The sequence below is a fragment of the Hylobates moloch genome, unplaced genomic scaffold (assembly GCF_009828535.3).
Source record: "Hylobates moloch isolate HMO894 unplaced genomic scaffold, HMol_V3 SCAFFOLD_2, whole genome shotgun sequence".
NCBI lineage: Eukaryota > Metazoa > Chordata > Mammalia > Primates > Hylobatidae > Hylobates > Hylobates moloch.
Window position 1 is genome coordinate 37,412,817 of NW_026652277.1, and position 25,450 is coordinate 37,438,266.

At 38.1% G+C, this 25,450-nt stretch overlaps 1 protein-coding gene across 1 annotated transcript in view; it reads left to right on the forward strand.

The window, feature by feature from the left end:
* The window catches only part of UNC5C (unc-5 netrin receptor C), a 396,902-nt gene that overhangs the window by 258,016 nt on the left and 113,436 nt on the right, over positions 1–25,450 (forward strand). Inside the window, exon 4 of the mRNA XM_032137047.2 lies at positions 21,667–21,770. Within this exon, the coding sequence (XP_031992938.1) occupies positions 21,667–21,770 (104 nt within the window). The remainder of the gene's footprint in view (positions 1–21,666; positions 21,771–25,450) is intronic.

A 25,450-nucleotide genomic window follows, 5' to 3' on the forward strand; every position in this document is an offset into this window, starting at 1 on the left:
TCAGCTCTGCACCACTGAGGGTGATTCCAGGAGAGAGAAGCTGAGACTTTCACGGTCAACACTTCCAACAGGTGGGACCAGGCCTGAAAGGGGATCCTGGTAGCATACCACAACATCCACTGCTACACATTCTGAAGAATTGATTTTATTAATTATAAAGAAAAATACTTTTAATCATGTTTAAAAGGAAACAAAAAGCAAATGTTTCAGTCAAATATTTAATTGAATTCAAAATCAGTTTCAAACTGTAATCAAAGGAGGCACAAGGATAGAAAGCTATTCTTTTATCTTTCATTTCTATGTATTCATTAATAACAAGCACAATATATACTTAAAATTGCCAGTCTACATTCCACACTACACTGACTTGCTAGAGCTGAACTTTAAGAGCTGCATAGTTTCAAATAATGAATTTTTAGTTAATAAGCCTTCAATTTTCAGTAATTTGCAGAGAACATTGTTGTGCCAATTTCATATATATATAATTATATGTGTTTGAGTAGATATATTCTTTTTCAGCACACAAACATTAAATACATATAGGTATAAGACCCCTTTCTTTGCAGTATGTTCTATAAACTTTGCTATTTACTTCATGGCTTTTTTTTTTTTTTTTTTTTTTTTTTGAGACGGAGTCTCGCTCTGTCGCCCAGGCTGGAGTGCAGTGGCGCAATCTCGGCTCACTGCAAGCTATTTTCAAGTAAAAAAACAAACTCTTGGCCGGGCGCAGTGGCTCACGCTTGTAATCCCAGCACTTTGGGAGGCCGAGGCGGGCGGATCACGAGGTCAGGAGATCGAGACCACGGTGAAACCCCGTCTCTACTAAAAAATACAAAAAATTAGCTGGGCGTGGTGGTGGGCGCCTGTAGTCCCAGCTACTCGGAGAGGCTGAGGCAGGAGAGTGGCGTGAACCCGGGAGGCGGAGCTTGCAGTGAGCCGAGGTTGCGCCACTGCACTCCAGCCTGGGCGACAGCGAGACTCCGTCTCAAAAAAAAAAACAACAACAACAACAAAAAAAAACAAACCCTTCTTCAGGTCAATATTAATTTATTTATCCAAGGTATCTTTTCACCCTCATGTAATAATACTCAAGAGCAGTTCACCTATAATTCTGTAGCTAACTGAACTCATATGTGTGTACTGAAGGAACCCCACCTAACTTGTAAAGATTGACTCATAAAGATATGCATCATAATGAGAACAAAAAAGGTTGAATTTTCAAATTCTCTCTGTACAGGCTGATCCCTATCATTAGCAGCCCCTTGCTAATGTTCTAGAAGTTTGTGGGGTTTTTAGTTTTTGGTTTTTGTTATTTTTTGAGATGAAGTCTTGCCCTGTCCCAGACTGGAGTGCAGTAGCACAATCTCGGCTCATTGCAACCTCTGTCTCCTGGGTTCAAGTGATTTTCCTGCCTCAGCCTCCTGCCATGTAGCTGGGATTACTGGCATGCACCACCACCCCTGGCTAATTTTCGTATTTTTAGTAGAAATAGGGGTCCCTCCATGTTGCCCAGGCTGGTCCCGAACTGGTGAACTCAAGCAATCTGCCTGTCTCAGCCTCCCAAAGTGCTGGGATTATAGGCGTGAGCCACAGTGCCCAGCCACTTATGGGTTTTCTACTCTGTCCTGTATCGAGTGAACTGTGGTGCTCTGCCCAGTAATACTTGACAGCGGGCCATCACATAAATGGCAACTGAAGTTTAAACTCATCAGAGGTGAAAATCACCACGATGCTAAACTTAAATAAGGATGATTACCTCTTACCTAATTAGATTTATGCTCATTTGATGTACTGTGGAGGGGCCAATAGTTCTTTCATGAAAAAGCTCTATTGTCAGTTTATAAACCATAAATGAATATTGACTATTAATTTATGTATTTAAGCTTGCTTATAATATTTCACACATTCAAACCATGTAAAATATAAAAATAAGTTTGTGAGACAATCAACGCAGAGGAAAAAATGGAAGTATGAAAGTTAGGATTCAGCCAGGCATGTGCTGAGAACATAACACATCTGCTTTAAAATCCTGCACATTAACAAGACAGCAGTGCCAAATTTCCTAGGCGGGTCTGGTAGTTTTCATTCAGAGAAAAGTTTATTCTGAGAGAATTCAAGTTGCCACTACAATGGTGTCCTGCGCAGAACCCTTACTGTAATACAGCTCCCAGTGTTGTCATGGGGTTGCTTCTTCCAGTGTCTCTTGTTATAGGCTAATGAGTGAATCCCAAAGCATAAGGTTCAGGCAAAATATTAACATACAAGGTCTTTCCTGAGGCACAATTTTGGTTTCAATAGTGCCGCTCTTGATGTTACCATTGTTGACATGTTGTGGTTGTGTTGCGGGGGTAAGGATATGATGGAAAAAGCAGCATAGGAGAGTAGTTAATAGCACAAGCTGAGGGACAGATTGACTCATGTTCAAATCCTAGTGCCATGACTTCCTACTGTGACCTTAGTCAAGTTACTTGACCTCTGTGAGCCTTAGTTTCATCAACCATAGCATGAAAAAGAGTTATTTTAAGATTAAATGAGATAAACTTGTAAAACATATGGCATAGTGCCAGACACACAGTGCAAATGCTCAGCGAATGATAATAGGTGTTCATAAAAATGGATATAACAATTTTAAACAACTTTATATGTTTATTTTGAAACATCAATACTGAGCAAACTTTGAAAACTGAAAAGTCTGTCTTTCCTTTACCATTTCACGTCCCAGAACTAGACTGTCAATCCTAGAGGTTGAAATTCTCTGCTGATTCACATAAAATTTGACTGTGATTTCCAACCCCTTCTGCCCATGCCTGAGGATGGAAGAACATGCCATATGGTCACCCTTATCCTACAGTCATGAGCTGTAATGGGATTTACGTGCACCCAAGATTCATCTTCCGGGGAACAGCAGGATGGCTCCTCCGGATTTCCTCTTGATCGTGTGTGCAAACCAATAAATCACAGCCAGCATCACAGAGCCTGCTGGCCACAAAGAGGAATAAGGTAGTTCCTAGAAAGAATTAAGGATGATCAAGGTGGCCCCTCCTGGCTTCCTCTCACAGCTCACTCATCATTTTCAGTGAGAGTATAACTACATTTGTGAACCACCTGTGGGTTTGGATCAAGTCTTGTTCATATTCGTGAGTCTATAGTATCCAGCACACTGTCTAAAACAGCAGTGTCCAATAGAAATATGCCAGCCACAAATACTGTTTACACTTTTCTAGTAGCCACAATTTAAAAAGAAACAGATAAAATTAATTTCGGTCATGTATCTCACTGAGTCCAATACGTCTAAACTATTATTTCAACAGTATTACCAATATTAACAAGTATTTATGAAATACTTTTCTTTCTTTTTGTCATACTGGTTTTTCAGAGCTAGTGTGTGTACCCTTACAATAGCTTCAGTTGTGACCAGCTACAGGTCAAGTGCTTGAAAGCCTCATGTGGTTTGCGTTGGACAGATAGTCTCCAGAATAATAATACTGATAATAATGGAAGTGCTGTTTTGATCATGTATTATGTATTAGATCAGTCTCTGCAAGGGCTCTATGTGATGAGTGCTATTATTATTCCCATTTTATAGATGAGGAAATTGAGAGCAATGGGAGATTAAAAATCACCTGAGGTTATACAGCTGGTATATGGAGCGGTGAGTCAGGCCGGCATCCAAGTCCACGTGTTTAACCAGCACACTGGGTACAAAGAAGGGAGGAGGAGACAAGGATTTATAGATCAGCTGGCGATTCACAAAAACATCTTATTCTCTACATGCATAATATTTATAACTGGTGCAATGTCTCACACTTGTAATCCCAGCACCTTGGGAGGCCAAGGCGGGAGGATCACTTGCACATAGGAGTTTGAGGCCAGCCTGGGCAACAGAGCGAGACCTCGTCTCTAATAAAAGTCAAAAAAAATTAACCAAGTGTGGTGGTGTGCACCTGTGATCCCAGCTGGGATACTACTCTCGGCCCAGAAGGCTGAGGCAGGAGGATCCCTTGAGCTCAGCAGATCAAGGCTGCAGTGAGCCATGATCACACCACTATACTCCAGCCTGGGTGACAGTGAGATCCTGTCTCAAAAAAAAAAAAACAAAACTCACTATTATTTATAATACAGAAGCATAAACAGACCTTGGCTTCCTGCCTATCTTCTTATTGCTTTGTCTGCTCTAACCACACCCATTTCATTGTTTCCAGCATGCAATAGACTCATTCCACATATAGGCTGTTTGCGAGAACTTTCTTCTCACTTGGAACATTCTTACCCTAAGTCTAAAACTGGCTTACTTTCTTCTTTCATTCAGATTTATACTGAGATGTCACTCCTACAGAGGGGTCTGTCTATCCGGACCTCAACCCTGTCACTTGCCTTAATCCTAATCCTGCTTTATTGTTCTCCATAACATTTTCCTTCATCATTATTTGTTTTCTTTTGGGTTAACCATCTGCCACACCAGAATGTAAGCTTCACAAGGACAAAGCCTTTCTTTTCTTCCTTGTTGTCTCCAGTGCCTAAAAGACGGCCCTTGCCTGTGGCTGGTGATAAATAAATTAAGACATAAATAAATGAAATAAAATTGAATTAAATTGAAAGTACGTGATGGGGAAAAGCGGAGATACTACTCAGTGTGAATCATTTGTTCATTTAATAAAAATGCCTTTTTTCCCCAAGAAATTCAAGAACATCAGGTAGCCTGACGTGATTGCCTCTACACTCTTGTACTTATTACGTTTCTGCATAGCACTTCTCACCTTCTAAACCATCATACATTTACTTATTTATTAGTTAATGGTTTGTGTTCTGTCCCCCCTCACCCCCTTAGAAAGTAAGGTCCACATAGGCAAAGATTTGGGTTTGAAACCCTAGGGTGTTCCTGTCACAATGTATCAACAAAATCACAAAGAATGAAGAAATCGACATTCTATTTTAAATATCTCATTAAAATATGTAATCTCTGGAGGTTGAACAGAAGAAGTGCGGACCTGGAGGCAGAGTTTGCATGATTGAGATCCACGGTACACACCGGGTGACAGAGCAAGTCAATCAAAAAATATATATTACAAACATATATATGTATATATACATATATATGTGTATATATGTGTATATATGTATATATATGTGTATATATGTATATGTGTGTATATATGTATATATGCGTGTATATATGGATATAAATATGCGTATATATATGCGTGTATATATGCATATAAATATGCGTATATATATGCATATATATGCGTATATATATGCGTATATATATATGTAATCTCATGAATTATTATATTGGTTCACATGTACAGAAGTCCTGATTTGTGGCCTTATGTGTTACTTTTTTATTTTCTATCTGTCTACTTGGCATAAAACAAAATTAATTATACAATTTAACAAAAATAATGCATTTCTTTAAACAAGCATCCTGAAAGATGAAGGTCATACTATAAATAGTTCTAGTAGCCTAATGCCAAACGTATTGGCAGAATTCAGCAGGCTTCCCTGTACACCAGAATAGATGGCATTTTTACTAAGGTACATTTCTGAGTTGTAGTATGATACCTTGTATAACAACCATTAAAGCCCACATTAATCCAATTATAAGTAACAGAGGCCATATTTTGAATTGGATAAGATTAAATATATACTTTAGACATTTTTAGATAAGGGAAAAATGTTTAAACAACAAATTAATTAATACCCTTGTTTTATATAAATCTTGACAGTTGTATTAGTTTATCAGGTTATTCCTATTTCAAGATTAAATATCACAATGTGTACCTGATTGTGTCAGTGTGTATTTTTTCAAACATATTTGCTTTTGTAGATGGTCAGAAGTTCCCAAGTTTCATGGATGCCCCACAAATTCTTAGGCATTTATAGCTCATATTTATTCTGAGAGGTAGACAACAGATTCATACAACACAGTCTCATAAGTCATATTTTTGGGGAAATCATCTATACATATGCTATAGGCAGGGCTGGTAACACACTGGACAAAAATGTGTTATTAAAGTATGTTTTATGCTGTATGAAAAGTGAAGTTTATGGCTAAAATGCTTGTTTGCAAGAAAACAGCTTGTCTGCAATCATTGCATTCTTTTTTTTGTACTCTGAGAAAAGAGCCTTAGCTTTTTGGTATGTCAGGTTCCTCATCCATAAAGTTGGCATATTTCTTATTATTTATCCCTAAGACATACCTTAAAAAATACTGTGATGACATATAATCATTTTTTTTCTGAAACTAAAGATGCATTTTGAATATAAAAGAGTGGCTTGTATGGATTTTTTTCTTCCTCTTTTCTGTAGTGGATGTCATTTGGAGTGCTAGCTGAAACATTTATTTTTTAAAAAAACTCTTTAACAAGACTATCTGAATACAAATGTGTTTGTCCTATAAATGCCCAAAAGTCAAGAAATAACAAAGAATGGCTGAAATTGTCCTCCCTTCCAAAGAGGCTTTGTTCCCTGGAATTTCTCTCATTTAAATGATCTCAGTGCAGTAAGTGATAGCCAGGACTTGGCACGACTAAGGAAATTACCAAGCTTACCTTTCTGCTGACTTGCTGCAGATCATTCTAACCTCTCTTCCTGGTTATGAGTTATGATATTATGAAAATGTTTGTGGTAAATTCCTAAGCGAGAATAAAAACTTTACCCCTTACAAAAGCAAAATGCGGTTATAAAATAACAGGAAAAAATCAAAATTGATTGTCTTTATTGTTTCTTCTTTAGTCTCTGTCCTAGTAGCCAACATTTATGATATGCTTACTGTATGCCTAACTCTGTTATAAGACGCTTGTTCATGTTAACTATCATAATCTTCATACGACATCCTATGAAGTAAGTTCTGTAATCTTCTTTTTGTAAGTAACAAAACAGAATCATGGAAATATTAGCTAACTTGCCCGTGTCACCAGTTTAGGAAACACTGAATCTGAGTTTTAAACAAACTTTTCTCTTTGGAGTCCAGTTCGTTGCACACAGTTGCAAAAAACATACAACAATTCTTGACTTTTCAAACTATAGAGGGAACTGCATATAGTTGATTTTTGTTTGTTTTATTGTTTACAATATCTGAGAAGGAAAGATAAGTAAAAACAAAAAACACCACCAAACTTTTTATTTTTTTAATTTGTTTTTTTAGAGACAGGGTCTTGCTTGTCACCCAGACTGGACTGCAGTGGCATGAGCATAGTTCACTGCACCCTTAACTTTCTGGGCTCAAGCAATCCTCCCACTTCAGCCTCCCTAGTATCTGGGACTACAGATACCTGCTACCATACTCTGCTAGTTTTTCTGTTTTTTGTAGAGATGGGTGTTCCTACTTTGTTGCTCAGGTTGATTCCAAACTCCCTGGCCTCAAGCGATCCCCAACCTTGGCCTCTCAAAGTTCTGGGATTATAGGTATGAGCCACTGCACCTAGCTTCAATTTTTAAAATATTCTATATCCTTTATATTTATAAACCACAATAAGAGTTGCTTAGCATAATAATATTTTTCTTTATTTTAAAAAATTCCAGCAAAGCTCAGATACTCTATTCCTGCAAAAGAAAACCATAGCTAACATTTCAGGGTTCTATGGCATTAAGTCAGGCATTTTTCACTTTTAATAAATGCCCAAAGCTCTGAAGGCTAATCTAGTTCTTCCAAAATATGCCTCACTGGTTGGTTCACAGCAGTTATTTCCTGCTAACAGCCAGATTTGGTGATTTAAGCATAAATTCTACTCTGCTATGACAACATAATTAGCTCTTTCCATCATTATTGGAAGAAAGATACATTTTTTTCCCTTTAAGAACACAGTATTATTACTCTGAGTGACCATGAAATTATTTGCTAGAGGAGCACTTTGAAAATATATTAAAACAGCTTTTTAAAAAAAAAAATTAGAATGTGTTCAACACCATTGTTCATTGAGTGTGTAAAAAGAATTAACTGAAAAGCACTTGAAAGTATGAAAATGTGAATCATAGTACAGCAGCTGTATTTGCTTAATGCAGGGTCAGGCCTAGGTTAGAAAGTGAGTAAGTTGGCCAGCAGCAGATAACAACATGAAGCTCTTCTAAGTACAGAATTTCCACAGATCGAGGGCCATTTTGTCAAGACCAGTTCAATTTGGGAAGCAAGAAGCTTATTTCTGATATTTGGAGTTTGGCTTCTTAGTAAAATTAAAAAAAATAAATATCAGTACAACCATCAACTCTGTGAACACTGGACAGCAATGCTGATTTAGGGGCTGGAGGAAGCGGGTATGCAAATGAGTACATTGACAGAGGACTCTTTTTTGTGTGTGTGTGGTCATCTTTACCATATTTTATTTGCTTCCAATGAATTGAGTCTGTTTGGGGGTTCTCTAACCCTGTTTGATTCCTTTGCCGGAACCAAAATGATTTAAGTACAGTAGATACAATTTATATGTTAATATAAAGGCTATGTGCTCCTATTTTATTTTATTTTATTATTATTATACTTTAAGTTTTAGGGTACATGTGCACAATGTGCAAGTTTGTTACACATGTATACATGTGCCATGTTGGTGTGCTGCACCCATTAACTCGTCATTTAGCATCAGGTATATCTCCTAATGCTATCCCTCCCCCCTCCCCCCACCCCACAACAGTCCCCAGAGTGTGATGTTCCCCTTCCTGTGTCCATGTGTTCTCATTTTTCAATTCCCACCTATGAGTGAGAACATGCGGTGTTTGGTTTTTTGTCCTTGAGATAGTTTGCTGAGAATGATGGTTTCCAGTTTCATCCATGTCCCTACAAAGGACATGAACTCATCATTTTTATGGCTGCAGAGTATTCCATGCTGTATATATGCCACATTTTCTTAATCCAGTCTATCGTTGTTGGACATTTGGGTTGGCTCCAAGTCTTTGCTATTGTGGATAGTGCCACAACAAACATACGTGTGCATGTATCTTTATAGCAGCATGATTTATAGTCCTTTGGGTATATACCCAGTAATGGGATGGCTGGGTCAAATGGTATTTCTAGTTCTAGATCCCTGAGGAATTGCCACACTGACTTCCACAATGGTTGAACTAGTTTACAGTCCCACCAACAGTGTAAAAGTGTTCCTATTTCTCCACATCCTCTCCAGCACCTGTTGTTTCCTGACTTTTTAATGATGGCCATTCTAACTGGTGTGGGATGGTATCTCATTGTGATTTTGATATGCATTTCTCTGATGGCCAGTGATGATGAGCATTTTTTCATGTGTTTTTTGGCTGCATAAATGTCTTCTTTTGAGAAGTGTCTGTTCATATCCTTCGCCCACTTGTTGATGGGGTTGTTTGTTTTTTTCTTGTAAATTTGTTCGAGTTCATTGTAGATTCTGGATATTAGCCCTTTGTCAGATGAGTAGGTTGTGAAAATTTTCTCCCATTTTGTAGGTTGCCTGTTCACTCTGATGGTAGTTTCTTTTGCTGTGCAGAAGCTCTTTAGTTTAATTAGATCCCATTTGTCAATTTTGGCTTTTGCTGCCATTGCTTTTGGTGTTTTAGACATGAAGTCCTTGCCCATGCCTATGTCGTGAATGGTATTGCCTAGGTTTTCTTCTAGGGTTTTTATGGTTTTAGGTCTAACATGTAAGTCTTTAATCCATCTTGAATTAATTTTTGTATAAGGTGTAAGGAAGGGATCCAGTTTCAGCTTTCTACATATGGCTAGCCAGTTTTCCCAGCACCATTTATTAAATAGGGAATCCTTTCCCTATTGCTTATTTTTGTCAGGTTTGTCAAAGATCAGATGGTTGTAGATATGCGGCGTTATTTCTGAGGGCTCTGTTCTGTTCCATTGATCTATATCTCTGTTTTGGTACCAGTACCATGCTGTTTTGGTTACTGTAGCCTTGTAGTATAGTTTGAAGTCAGGTAGCGTGATGCCTCTGGCTTTGCTCTTTTGGCTTAGGATTGACTTGGCGACGTGGGCTCTTTTTTGGTTCCATATAAGGAAAGATCCAAAATTGACACCTTAATATCACAATTAAAAGAACTAGAAAAGCAAGAGCAAACACATTCAAAAGCTCGCAGAAGGCCAGAAATAACTAAAATCAGAGCAGAACTGAAGGAAATAGAGTCACAAAAAACCCTTCAAAAAATTAATGAATCCAGGAGCTGGATTTTTGAAAAGATCAACAAAATTGATAGACCACTAGCAAGACTAATAAGGAAGAAAAGAGAGAAGAATCAAATAGACTCAATAAAAAATGATAAAGGGGATATCACCACCGATCCCACAGAAATACAAACTACCATCAGAGAATACTACAAACACCTCTACGCAAATAAACTAGAAAATCTAGAAGAAATGGATAAATTCCTCGACAAATACACCCTCCCAAGACTAAACCAGGAAGAAGTTGAATCTCTGAATAGACCAATAACAGGCTCTGAAATTGTGGCAATAATCAATAGCTTACCAACCAAAAAAAGTCCAGGACCAGATGGATTCACAGCCGAATTCTACCACAGGTACAAGGAGGAGCTGGTACCATTCCTTCTGAAACTATTCCAATCCATATAAAAAGAGGGAATCCTCCCTAACTCATTTTATGAGGCCAGCATCATCCTGATACCAAAGCCTGGCAGAGACACAACCAAAAAAGAGAATTTTAGACCAATATCCTTGATGAGCATTAATGCAAAAGTCCTCAATAAAATACTGGCAAACTGAATCCAGCAGCACATCAAAAAGCTTATCCACCATGATCAAGTGGGCTTCATCCCTGGGATGCAAGGCTGGTTCAACATACACAAATCAATAAATGTAATCCAGCATATAAACAGAACCAAAGGCAAAAACCCCATGATTATCTCAATAGATGCAGAAAAGGCCTTTGACAAATTCAACAACCCCTCATGCTAAAAACTCTCGATAAATTAGGTATTGATGGGACGTATCTCAAAATAATAAGAGCCATCTATGACAAACCCACAGCCAATATCATACCGAATGGACAAAAGCTGGAAGCATTCCCTTTGAAAACTGGCACAAGACAAGGATGCCCTCTCTCACCGCTCCTATTCAACATAGTGTTGGAAGTTCTGGCCAGGGCAATTAGGCAGGAGAAGGAAATAAAGGGTATTCAATTAGGAAAAGAGGAAGTCAAATTGTCCCTGTTTGCAGATGTCAGGATTGTATATCTAGAAAACCCCATTGTCTCAGCCCAAAATCTCCTTAAGCTGACAGAGGACTCTTTATGTAACTGCACTGTACTAAGTTTGCTATGTATATTACCTTTTAAAATCATCACAGTAATCTTATACAATATGTACTAGAATTATCTTCATTTTATGGATGAAGAAATGAAAATATAGCAACGTCAGTAAGTACAGAACTAGGATTAAACTATGGCAGAGCAGATCCAGGTTCCATGCTTGTAACCACCACAGTAGGATAGATAATGACCCCCAAAGGCATCAGGTCCTAATCTCTGGAATTTGTAAATATTACCTTATGTGGAAACAGGATCTTTGCAGATTCGGTTAAGGATCTTGAGATGGAGAGATTTTCCTAGATTGCCCAGGTAGGCTTTGAAGGTCATCGCAAATGCCTTGTAAGAGAAGGACAAAGGGAGATTGACACAGAATGAAGAAGAGAATGCAGTGTAACTACAGAGGTAGAGATTAGAGGGATGTAGCCACAAGCCAAGGAATGCCATCAGCCACTGGATCTGGGAGAGGCAAGTCATGGTCTCTCCCTAAGAACCTCCAGAGGGAGCGCATAGTCCTGCTGTCCCTTTGATTATGGCTCAGTGAAACTGATTTCAAATATTTGGCCTTTAGAACTACAAGTGAATATATTTCTGTTGTTTTAAGCCAGGAAGTTTGTGGAAATTTCCACTGGAAACAAATACAACTGCTACGCAGCAACCATTTTCCAGCAAATTCACATCATGGAGTAATCCACTTCTAAATAGCTGGTGAGCTTGAACAAGTGAGTTAGCCTCTCACAGTTCTAGTTATATAAGCTGTAAAGTGAGGGGGTTGGACTTTGTGACTTGTAAGACATTTTATATTTATATCTCATAAGGGAAATTGTTTCCAGGCCTTCAGTAAAGGGAATTGCCAGATTATTTTGGGAATTGAATTTAACTCAGCATCTACTAAGGAGCTACTATGTACTCAGCACCAAGCACCAAGATTTATTTGATCTCAAAGAATTTTTAAAATTTTAAAATGTAGCATTCAAGGCTGGGATTAAGTTTATTTTTTGAAGTAAAACTAAGCAGTGACCTGATATCGGATAGAAACATGGCCATAACTGTGCAGACACATTCCATATCAGGAGTTCCTGTGCAGTGAACTCTAGGCTGAGGATGCAGATTCATTGCATCTTGCCTGCTCCGCTGTGGCCTGCCAGAGTCCTGTGTTGGAGCAGATCCTGAAGCTAAATCCAGACTCTGGAGAAAAGAATATCATGATCAGTTAGGTATAGACACATGAGCTGGAAAGGAATGCAGTGGTTCCAAATATTTGCCATTCCTACTCTAAAGAACAATAATTAAGATCATAACCACTCTTAACTTCTTCCTGCTATACCTGAAAGAGCTTCAGGTTTTTCTTCAGAGCAATTGTAGAAATGACAACATTGGTTCCGAAAAGAATGTAGAGACATTTTTATTCTAAGTAATCATCAAGAGTTACAGAAATGACTGCAAAGTGTCTTTTCAACCATCGAGAAGCTTTTTCTTTTCCTAACTCAGGTGCTATTGGTTTACATTTATTAAAAATGTTAACTAATCTTCTGAAGTGCCCACATTTATTGCCTAACATTCCTTCTGAAAGTAAGTAAATGAATATAAGTGAATAATTATAAAATACTAATTTAAGAAATGTTATGTATGCAATCCTACTAACAAAAACAACTTTACTCACCAACATCTCTTGTTGGCTTTCTTAGTTAAGTGTCTGAAAGTCAGAAGCAAAAGGCTCTGGGGATTTTCTCTGAGGTGAGAGAGAGGCCACAAGAAACTGGACCATTGGTCTCAAAGTAGTAGTCTACAGGCCCAATATGGCATCCCACTTTTTTGGTTTAGTCCTCAAAATGTTGGCCCATACAAGTATTTTGATAAAGTTTTAAGTAGCTGACAACATATACGGTTAGAAAAAAAAATCTCATAAAACTCCACATTACCAACTTCTGTTAGTCATCAAATTTGGGGTCTGTGGCCCATTGAGCCTGCATTCCTATTGGCAACATGCAGCCAGAGCTAAGTAACAAGAGTAAAGAGGAAGCTGATTGATTGTTTTTGTACCCACGTCTCCATTAAAAGTTAGAAAACAAAAGACAACCCAGGTATGTGTCATGTTTCAAGAAAAAAAATCTTATGCCTAGCTTTCTCCCATTTGTTACCTGAATGGCCCCTGCAGACATATGAAACTCAAGTCCTGTGCTAGACAATGTCAGCCATCAGCTGGTACAAAAGTGAGCTCTGGGACACTGTGGAAACACCAACAGGGACCCACTGTAAACCAGGCATTTAAAGCCACAGTGCAGAAGCAGATCTGGGTGGCTCCCCACAGCCTCCTACAGTGCCCACAGTGCCATGCATATCTTGGTGTTCCATAATCAATGAATCAATTCATCAACCAGTGCTTCTCAGATTTTAGTGCTATGCAGAAAACACACCTGTGGAGTTTGTTAAAACTGTAGATTCCCAGGGCCCAACCTGAGTGTGGAATCTGCAGTTTAATCAAGCACAGCAGGGTAATACCTGCATATCTCTTTATGAAACATCACCTTCAATTATTAGCCCTCCCAATTGCTTTGTCTCACTTGGTCATGTTTATCTTGATTAGTAGTGATAACAGTAAATGTATAGCCTAATAAAATTTATTATTACTTTGGGGAAAAAGTAGAGTGGGGGATTATTATCTTTTGGGCACTTACTATATGCTAGGCATGTGCTTAGAATTTTATAGGTGACCCTTCCTATATAACCCTGTGAAATTATGCCCATTTATAAGCTGATGAAACTAAGGCAGGAAGAGGTTAAGCAATGTGCTCAAGGTCAAATGGATAGTCAAGTGGTAGAGTCAGGACCTAAACCCAGCGTTGTGTATGCCAAAACCTTGTTCTCAGCCACAGTGTTAGCCTACCCAGTGGTTTTCAGACCTTTTTGACTTACAATAAAAAATAGGTTGATATCATGATCCACTAGACACATACCCGCATCCTTACACACAGAAACATACAAGTGTATATACACATACACATCTATAAGACTATGTATATCTTGATAACTTCTGTTTATTCAGTTTCATACTTTTTAATGCTAGGTTTTAATCCACTGAATAGATGTTATAACCTTCTCAAGGGTCATGACACTCAGTTTGAAAAACAGCAATAAACATGAAATTCCATAAGAACAATAAGAAATATTAGATACTATAGTTTATGGACCTTATGGCCAAAGTGTATGTGAGAATGATGTGTACAAAATTTATGCAGATGAGTCATCACCTTTCATTCCAGAACTCTCTGAGTAATAATAAATGTAATTATAATAATTTATTACATATGTTGTGCTTTATAATTTTCCAAACTTTTCAGATTCATTATCTATTTTAATATTCACAAAACCTGATGAAGTCTAAAAAAAGAACAACGGTAATAATGTAACATCATTTATATCTTATCATTCTGTGGAATTTAAAGATTTAGATTTCTACTAGAATAGTCTATTGCAGTATACCCATTGAAGAATTACTTACTTCATAATATCAGTCTATCACATCACCAATATTTTGTTTTCTTAAAAAAAGTTACTCTATGCTTAACGATGGATAGAAAAAAATAAAACATTTTATTCTAATAAATAAATTTTTCTGCATAGTACCTTTGGTGAGATAATAAATATTTTTAATAAATGTAAATCATTTTTAAATTAGAATAAAAACATGCTTATCTTCTTCAAGGCAATAGTATCCACAACCTGCCTGCTTAGCTACCACAGGGAGATCCTTTTGCTGATATTTTCTCCTAGTCTTCTAAAATCAGCAGGGCTCAAAGGTGGAGAGATGTTAGTATGACCCATGATAATAGAGCCTCCACTTTCCTATTATAGGTCACACTCACCCTTTTCGGACAGTGACAGGCAAAGTTGCTCAAGAGATGGCACTGGGAAGAGGCAGGATGTTCTGCCCCTTTTGCAAATATGCACATTGGCATGACAGGCTTTCTTCCACCCTGTTTTGGGTAGGCATTTTCCTCCCCTATCCTCTCTGTCCCATGGAGACAGAAAATTAGTTTTGTCAAAATAATTCTTAGTGCATTTACAATCATCAGGGCCTGAATTTTCATCTGCTTTTGTGGATTATATTATATTACTCTCCAGGATTTATACAAATAATTTGCTATTTTTTTTTAAATATCAAATTTCTGTAACCCACTTCTCTGCCTAGTTTCTAACTCTTACACACACCTGTAGATCCAAGTGTCCAAAAAGTTCTGTGAAAGTTGTTCTGAGGAGAATATTATAAGCTGTTGTCTTCAAAGATGCGTCAACTCCTTAACTTTTGAAACAATTTCTTCTGTTATTTCTGTTGGACACATAATGGCAACCAAGAAGTACCTTATTCCACAGAGGATAAGCTTTCCCCCCGTCAAATGTATATTTAAAATCTCAGTCTGTTCAGTAATATGTCCTTACAGCAAAAGCATCCTTCAGAATTATCTAGTAATTCATTTTCATTTCGTAAATATGGAAACTGAAGGCCAGGAAATCTATCTCCCAGTGAGTCTTCTTTTCTGCTAACCGCATTGTCAAAAAGCAGAGCTAATGTTTGCAGAATGCCATGAATTTGTGTATTCTGCATCACAGCTAATTTGTAACCACAGTATATTGTGCAAAAAAAAATCATTGAAAGCATCAAAATTCTACCCCCCAAAAATGAGACTTTGTGTGCACATGTGTGTGTCCAAAGGGACTTTCTTTGGTTATGTATAAATGGAAAATAGAAATCTATATTGTGTCAGGTCTAATTCTACATCTGCTAATTGGATTTCAGTGTATGGATTTAGTAAGCCAATATTCATGTTCTTAAGTAAACATCTCTCTGAATGCATACATATGACCATAGCTTTTAATTGGCAGAATCAATGACTAAATTAGATGCATGCCAAGTTGACTTTGCGAAAGTAATCTAGGTTATTAATGAAAGGACTTCATACTTATTTTAGTAGCAGTCTTATAACTAATGGAAAGAATGCAGAATGTAGAATCCTAAAGGTCTTCCAAGGGCAGAAATTCGTCTTTTCTTTCTGACAGGAATGGCCACATTATTCTGAACCATTCTGTTTTACATCTAATTCCTAGCTGACAAGTGTCCGTTTTTCATTCTTATTCATTCGTCACCCTTGTGTTCACTCTGCCTGCAAGGCAACTGGCCTGCCTTCTATCACATTTCTCCAAATGATAAAAGATATGCTTAAAATCTTACCTACCCTCCCCTCGCAGAGTAGTGAGGCGGCATGCTGAAATGAGCGGCTTCTGTGCTGCATGGCCGCGATATATCCTATGCTCATTACACAATCTGAAAGCCAGAGAGGAGGTTTTACAGCAGGAATTAAAAGTGTTTTCAGGAAGAAGTATTGCCTTGTAGGGGGTTAAATGTGAGATCATTCTAGAAATTAGATAAAATTTATATAGAGCTTAAAGCCAAACCCTTAAAATAATTCTGTGGTATTCAGTGATGGTTTAGTTAAACCTGTCTCTGGAAGTAGATGCCTGTAGCTGTCGCCATTCCCAATTAGGAAACAAGGATCTACATAAAATATGCCTTTATATGACAAGAATTAGAAAACTCTGCCAAAAATTGCACCATATTCTAAGAAGAATTACAGCATGCTGCACTCAAACCCATTGCCCGTTAATGGTGCCACTAACTTCTGTCACCTTAACATTTGGAAAAGAGTAGTAGATACTGTTGGAACTTAGAAAACAATACCCCAAAATGAAGGCCTCAGAAGCAAAAGTTTTCTCTGACCTTTTCCTGCCCTCCTGTCTTTCAGTCCATTCTTCCCCAAGGCCAGCCATGGAAAAGAAAATCCCTCTTCCCCCGAGGCGAGTCATAGAAACCCCCTTAGTCCAAAACCAGCCACAAAACTGAAAAATATTATTCTAAATTTCCATCCTCTGTTTTGTGTAAAAAGTGACCATAAAAATTTATCTAACCTACCTTGTGTGATCATAGGTCATAAGACCCCCATTCCAGAGAGGGTCCTGCCTGACACCCAGATGAAGGAAGGAATGAATGCTCCGAGAGGCCAGGAAGAATCTGGACCCACAGTCTTGCTGGGCCTTTCCACTCAGTCTGTTAACATTAGGTCAGATCCTTTTTGTCCAATCATGTTTCTACACGGCTGTCCAGACTTTGTTGAACGGAAGCATAAAAATGGACAATTATCCCTGGATCTTTATGTCTTCATTCCAAAGGCTCCCACGTGTACATGTTAAATAAAATGTGTCTGTCTTCTCTCCAATTAATCTACCTTTTGTGACTCAGTTGATTTTCCAGTGAACCTTCAGAGGGCGAAGGAGAACTTTTCCCTCCACCCCTACAGTACCCAGAGTGGTCATTTCCCCACTTCCTGGCCACTCCTCATCACGGCTTTCTTTCTGCTCCCCGTCACTCCTAAACTTCCCAGATCAATGACTTCTCTCCTATGAGTATTTCTGAGTCCTTCACTGCATTTCTCCTATTGACCTCCCCACTTTTTAAAACTTTATTTTCCTCTTGGCTGCTCTGACACTAACTTCCTTGGGTTTTTTCCTACCGCTTTGTTCACTCTATATCATTGGATGACAGCTTTTCCTCTTGAATGTCACTGTCCTCTTTTTTTTATGCTGCAGTCTCTCCCTGTTGATGCCATCTGTTTCCAGTGCTTCAGCGATTGCCTAGTTGGTGAAGCACAAGAAATCCTACCAGGCCTTCTTGTCCAAGCCCTAGACCTGTGGTTCTCAACTGGGGGTGACTTTTCCCCTTAGGGGACATTTGGCATTGTCTGAAGGCACTTATTTTGTTACGGTTGGGATGGGGTTCTAATGTCATCTAGCAGGTAGAGTCCAGGGATGTTGCTAACATCCTGCTATGCAAAGAACAACTGTACCACAAAGAATTACCCAGCCCCCAAAATTAATAGGGTTGAGGTTTAGGAACCATGATCTAGACTACTATAATTTTCAGTTTGAACGTTTCATAGATATGCCAAACCTGACATGTACCAAAATGAATTTATCTTTCTTTCTGCTTCCCTGCCCATCTTGATACTATGCCACTCAGTGTTTGTACCAAGTTAACAATGCAGTAGCTGAGAATATAACATTATCCTTGCCTTCTGGCGCTCTCCAAATACCTACATCTTCTTCAAGGTATGATCTATTTATTTCTAGAATGGCTTCCTCCTCTTCCTGTCCACTATCACTAGATGAGTTCAGGACCCCATCATCCCTCATGGTTTATTCAAATGAGTCCCTAACTAACTTCAGGCTCCTCACCACCGCCTCACTCCATCAGTCACTCTGATAGACACCCTTGGTCTCTGATCTCGCTCCTTTGAGGGTTTGCCATTCCATAGCATGACAGAAAGGCTTTTCATAAGCACACCTCAGATTACCATTCTAGTCTTCTTTCTGTGTCTTGTACATCTTCATCCTAAGTACCTAATAAAATGTCTACCATATGGAGACAATGAATAAATGTTAAATGAAATTGCTCTATTTAAATACATATATGCCTTACTTTTTCTTGTTCTTAGCCCTCATTTTGTGATATCTTGATTAATTTAAATCAGAGTGAGTCAGTATGTTATTTAATTTGAGAACTCATTCCAGTTATTATATCTTTGCCCAACCCCACATCAGGCAGAAGTTCCTCAGAATCATTTTTTACAAACAAGATATACTTTTTCAAGAACATTTTAGCCCATAAATGATATTCACTGCTGCTCTTTTTATTGGTATCTGGTGTTTCATCAAATTTTATCTCAGTGCAGATCAAAAAACCAAGAGAAGCCACCACATCAGAAGAGAAAATTCTTAATGTTTCCATTGGAAGAGTATGAATTAACCAAAAGAGATGTTAGGGGGATGTGTGGGGTGGCAAAATGTAGAAAATCCATATCAGCAGGTTCTAAGGCAGCCATTGATTACTATGCTGTGAGGCTCCAGGTAATTTGGTCAACATGTTTTTCGGATGTAAGACAATGACATGGTTTAGATAACTTTAAAGTTATGATAACTCTGTGGATTCCAAATGTTCATTTCTTTTTGTTGTTGTTGTTGTTGTTGTTGTTGTTGTTGTTGTTGTTGTTGTTGTTGAGATGGGGTCTCACTCTTTCACCCAGGCTGGAGTACAGTGGTGCAGTCTCGGTTCGCTGCAACCTCCGCCTCCTGGGTTCAAGCAATTCTTATGCCTCAGCTTCCCAAGTAGCTAGGACTACAGGCCCACGCACCATGCCTAGCTAATTTTTGTATTTTTAGTAGATACTGGGTTTCGCCATGTTGGCCAGGCTGGTCTCAAACTCCTGACCTCAGGTGATTCACCTGCCTTGGCCTCCCAAAGTACTGGGATTACAGGCATAAGCCACTGTGCCCAGCCCCAAATGTTCATTTCTACAATATATTCAATGTCTTGACAATCAAATTAGAAGCATTTTTCTGATAGAAATTCTATCACATTTGGAGGTCTCTTGTCTTGCCTCAGACCCTCATAGATCTATAATTTTCTCACAACCCTTATAATCTTGAGGGTTTTCTTCTGCTGAGAAATTCAACAATATGGCAAGTGTGTAACAATGCAGTCCTTTCTCAGTGCATTTTTTTCCAGGTGCTTTCTGGTAGAGCTCTATTAGGGATATACCTTGCGAGCAGGGGTCCCAACCCCTGGGCTGAGAACTGGTACTGGTCCGTGGTCTGTTAGGAGCTGGTCGCACAGCAGGAGGTGAGTGTCAGGCTAGTGAGCATTAACACCTGAGCTCTGCCTCCTGTCAGATCAGTGGCGGCATTAGATTCTCATAGGAGCATGAACCCTATGTGAACTACAGATGCGAAGGACCTAGGTTGCACACTTCTTATGAGAATCAAACTAATGTCTGATGATCTGAGGTGGAACAGTTTCATCCCAAAGCCATCCTCCCCTTGCCGCACCCCAGTGGTCAGTGGAAAAATTATCTGCCATGAAACCAGTCCCTAGTGTCAAAAAGGTTAGGGACCACTGCTCTAGAGTCTTCAGGTTTCCACTCGCTAGTTCAATCCACTGCAATGCTGCTTTCAGATTCTTATGTCTTTATCATGGACCTGGGATAACAGAACAGAGGCATTAATTTTTTATTAAAATTCAGTGGGTAAAATTCTAATAACTAACTTTTTATTGGAAGGAATTGAACTGTACATGCATGAAATAAAATTTTTGTAGGCTTTTTTAAAAAATGCTGCTTCAAAGTTCTGTGACTAAATTAATTTTTTAACTTTAGAAATTAGACTAAAGGTATATAGAGTTTAAAGCCAAACCATTAAAACAAAATAATTATATGGTGTTCAGTGATGATTTAGTTAAACCTATCTCTAGAAGTATGTGCCTCTGATGTGTTCAAAATGACAAACTGGCTTCTAACATTTTTGTGCCCATCTAACAACAGTTTGTAAAAGTCAGCTGCATACTCCTGTATCAACTATATCTATATAAATACATAATTAGATGCCTGGGATATTTGAACGGAAATGACTAGTCTTCTAATTAAAGAATGGCCATATGATTAAATGTACTGGTATCTTGGGACTGTTCTCAATTCTCTTTTCTCTGCCTTGTACTTGAAACACCTGAAGAAGTTATGTTTCTTCCGTACAGATTCCAGCATTCTGTTTTCCACTTTGAAACGGAAACTCACTCAGAGTATTGATCAAAAGATTCCAGAGTTACTGGAGCTTCAGTAGTATCCATTGTGAGAAAAGAGGAAAATATGTATATACATAAGGGAATCTGTAGGTATAAGAATCAAGAGAATGGGGTTCTTTTGATTTAAAACTGTGATCTTCATAATTGATGATCAAAAAATCCTAACAAAAAGCAATTAATGAACTTTATTAATTGTTAAAATAAGAACTGCCAAAGGCTTCCATTGAAGTTTAAAGTAGGAACAGTTCATAGCCTCTGAATTTCACAATTTATTCCACATAATAAGTCACCAGATCATAATAAAGTGCTAACAACATGTGGTTAAACAAAAATACAAGTCCAGGCACCATGGCTCGCACCTATAGACCCAGCACTTTGGGAGACTGAGGTGGGAGGATCACTTGAAGTCAGGAGTTTGAGACCAGCCTGAGAAACATAGTGAGACTATCTCTACAAAAAATTAAAAAAAAAAAAAATAGCCAAGCATGCTAGCACGCACCTGTAGTCCCAGCCATTCAGAAGGCTGAGGCAGGAGGATCACTTGAGCCCAGGAGTCCAAAACTACAGTGAGCTATGATCACACCACTGCATTCCAGCCTGGGACACGGAGTGAGACCCTGTCCCCCCCCACAAAAAGAAAGATAAAGAAAAGAAAAAGCACAGATAAAATACTAAGCCAGAAAATGTTTTGTACTCTCTGTAAATGAATAAATGTTATTTAATTTTGACATGTATTTTGTCACTTTTACGTTCCAGATCTACGGAAGACATTTGAGCAGGAACCCCTAGGAAAGGAAGTGTCTTTGGAACAGGAAGTCTTACTCCAGTGTCGACCACCTGAAGGGATCCCAGTGGCTGAGGTGAATAACAACAATTCTTTGCATTTAGCAATTGGCACTAAGTTATTCTAACAGAGGCCTAATCCATGGCTAATGGTGCAGTGAATTAGGGTATGGCATGATGAATGGTTGGTAATGGAGTCCTAACTGCCTGCTGCTGGCAAAATAGATTGATTGGGAACTGATTAATGACTTGGGAGTCAATTAGAATGCCCCATTGGACAAAGCCACTGGCAGCTTGGTTTAGTTTTGTCATTCTCTTTCAAGAAATCAGAAATACTGCTTTATTTTATCTGGCACTTATCATAGAGAGAGATGGTATGACTTAACAATGTGCCATCAATTTTATTATTGTTCTTGCTGATATGTGAAAAATGTGAGTGTAAGAAGACAGTGTGTTTTTCTGTTTCTGTGAGCCTGTGCACCTTACATATGTATTTTCCATTCCATGATGTAGTCGTAGACATACCTAAAAGCCATGCCCACACAGCTTGCATAAAAACGTGTTTTAGGATTAACAGGTGTCAATTAGTTTCATCCTATAAACTTTCCATCAAGTCCTACATTTTCCACTTTTTGTTTCTGCTAGAACAAAGCCTATTGGTTGCTAATGAAGTATTACAAATCAGATGCATACCATGACTTTTCATTAGCAACACACAATACCATGTCCTTCGAAAATATCTCTCTTTGGGGAAGAGGACTCTGTGACCCAGAAGAGATTGCAAGCACTCACCATCATCTTAGATCACACTGTTGAGGAAAACTAATACTGTGTCTTTCATTTGTTAACAAATAAATCCTAAACTCTAAAAACAGGTTACCCTTTAAATGATTATTAGGAGACATCCTTATATATATCTGACACTACTGCCCTAACTGACCCCGTGTCCTACAAGCCCAAGCACACATTAATTGACAAGGGGCATAGCTGCCAGTTTGGTGGTGGTCCTTGTTGGCCTCCAAACTACATTGAGTCATTTGAAAGTTTTACTCTTTATTGCATGTGTTGAAAGAGGCATATTTCAGTTGTTCCAATTTGGACTTATATATGGGTTCAATGTATGTGAATTTTTAAAAATTAAGCCCTGATGTTGTGCCTATCTCTGAAAGTGAAAAATAATACTATTGAGACTTTCAACATAGTCCAAAAAGCAATTGATAATTAATAATGTACTTACTATTTTATTTCTCATAGTTTTTCAATTTTTTTCAAGAAGTAAAGATGGGGTCAGGTAGTTAACTGGTCCCTGACAACAAACTCAAACATCTGATTGTTCTTTTAACAGTAATAATAATAATTAATTAATTGAAAATTTAGGCAGAGTCCTTATGAAATAACTCCATTTTTCTATCACAGCCATTCATATCTCTATGAGTTAATGCAAAGAACTCAAAGGAAATTTTAATGAAATTCCTTTTTTTTTTTTTTTTACTTTGAAAGAGAGCTATTTTTTGCCTTAATTTGGCATCTCATGCCAATTGTATCAGAGACTTTGCTTGATAGTAGCTATTTCATTCAACAGCATCAAAACCTTATCTCCCAGCACTAAGACACAGTATGATTTAATACGATTAGGAAGGATAAAACTCTTCTCTATTCAGTATTTCATTTTGATAATGACAATAGTGCATATGTCTTCTTAATGGTATTTCTAAAATTTTAATGCACACCTCCTCCACGAAACCACCTTAAAGACCAAAACAGATCATGAGCAACATGGGTTTCCATGGCATCATTTTTGCTCAGGGCTTCTAAAAGGTAACTGATCCTTGCAAAGACTTTAGGTGGAGAGATCTTAGTAATTTCTTCATTTTTTTCAGTCTTCTTGACAAAGTAGTTCACTTTGTCAAGGAGTAAAGATTCATGACTGCAAACTAATTGGCTGTGAATTCTATTTGTATCATCACTAGGGAAGAGACCAATTAAAACTTGGTAAGCTCAAAAGTCATATACCCATTTGACATTCAAAGAACAATATTTAATATGCATTTCTTTTTTATTTTTTAAAGTCAGAAGAGAGATCAAACATACATGCTCAAGAGCAGCTAATAAATTCCTGTGTAGATTCTTTTCAACACTATTAAAATCACCAAGATCAGAAAACTAATGAATACCTTAACATGACATATTACAACTGCCATTTGCTCAAGAGAAGCAGATAAATTAAAAAAGAAAGGGATGAAAGGTAACTTAGTGAGTTAAGGATTATAAGACAATTTTCCTTCTAATATAAATGCGTTCATTATTTAATATTTCATTTATTTGTTTAAAGAATCTTCAAGCATAAAAAAAATAGGATAAAGTGAAATATTGATCTTAAAGGAAAACCAGCAGGTAAAACTCATGTGTTTTGTAATAATTAGATCAGTCTTTGGGAGATGAGGCCAGACTGGATTTGTGCTCCTTTTGTCTCCAAGACAAATGATTCCAAGAAAGAGTCAGGCGAAATATGTCCAATGAACATATGGCTGATTGTTTCAATTGATCTTTGTTTTATAAGCATATGTCTAGTTCTATCGAGGAAGTAGTCAGGTACATTCTTTGCAGAATGTCAGGAAGCAGTAATTCCTTTTCTCTCCAAATCAGTAAGTTTTTCAAGAACTCTAGTCTTAGTTTTGATATACCACTTTGGGTACAAATAATGGCACAGGCATTTCTAAGGTAATAACATTTTACTTCTTCCCTATTTTGGCATCCTATAATCTCCACCATAGAATGTTTTCTGATTTTCTTACAGAATTCCAGGTTCAAACCCAAACATCACCGTTTTTTACTTTGGCCAAGGTATTTAAATACTGTGAACCAAAGTATCCTCAACCATAAAGGGGAGATAATAATACTGTCTTTGCAGAATGTGGTCGTGAGGTTTAAATGAGATAATATATGCAAATCACTTAGAACATGTCAAAAGCACTCAAGAAATATTGGTACTATTATTATAATTTTTTAATTCACACAAGACCAAACTCAACCTCTTAAATTCAAAATTCTTACTGAGTACCTTGCCCCTCTTCTTGGCACTGTGGGGTATGCAGAGAGGAAGCTTCTGTCACCAAGATTCTCTCCTATATTCTCTAGTCGGTTGCTTTGGCTGGAGTCCACACATGCTACAGATGAAGACAATATTGTGAGCTTTAAAATAAGGAAATGCTCTTTCAACAACACTACCAAATAATTGGTTAATGAAACTATTTATAGCAAGTCATGGTGTGCTGCTGCCCTTACCCTGATGTTTTGTTTTGTTTTGTTTTGTTTTGTTTGAGATGGAGTCTTGCTCTGTCACCCAGGCTGGAGTGCAGTGGCGTGATCTTGGCTCACTGCAACCTCCACCTCCCGGGTTCAAGCAATTCTTGTGCCTCAGCCTCCTGAGTAGCTGGAATTACAGGTGCACACCACCACGCATGGCTAGTTTTTGTATTTTTAGTAGAGACGGGGTTTCACTATGTTGGCCAGGCTGATCTCAAACTCCATGCCTCAAGTGGTCTGCTTGCCTCAGCCTCTCAAAGTGCTGGGATTACCAGTGTGAGCTACCATGCCTGGCCCCTTACCCTGATCTTTAAAGCTACTATTGTTCATTCAGTCCTTACTGACTCAGGACACTAGACCAGCCCTTATATTTTCTCCCAAAGAGGAAGAGGCTACTCTTGGTAGGTCTTCTTTTCAGAGCCCAAGGAAAGAGTGCGACAAAGTAAATCTC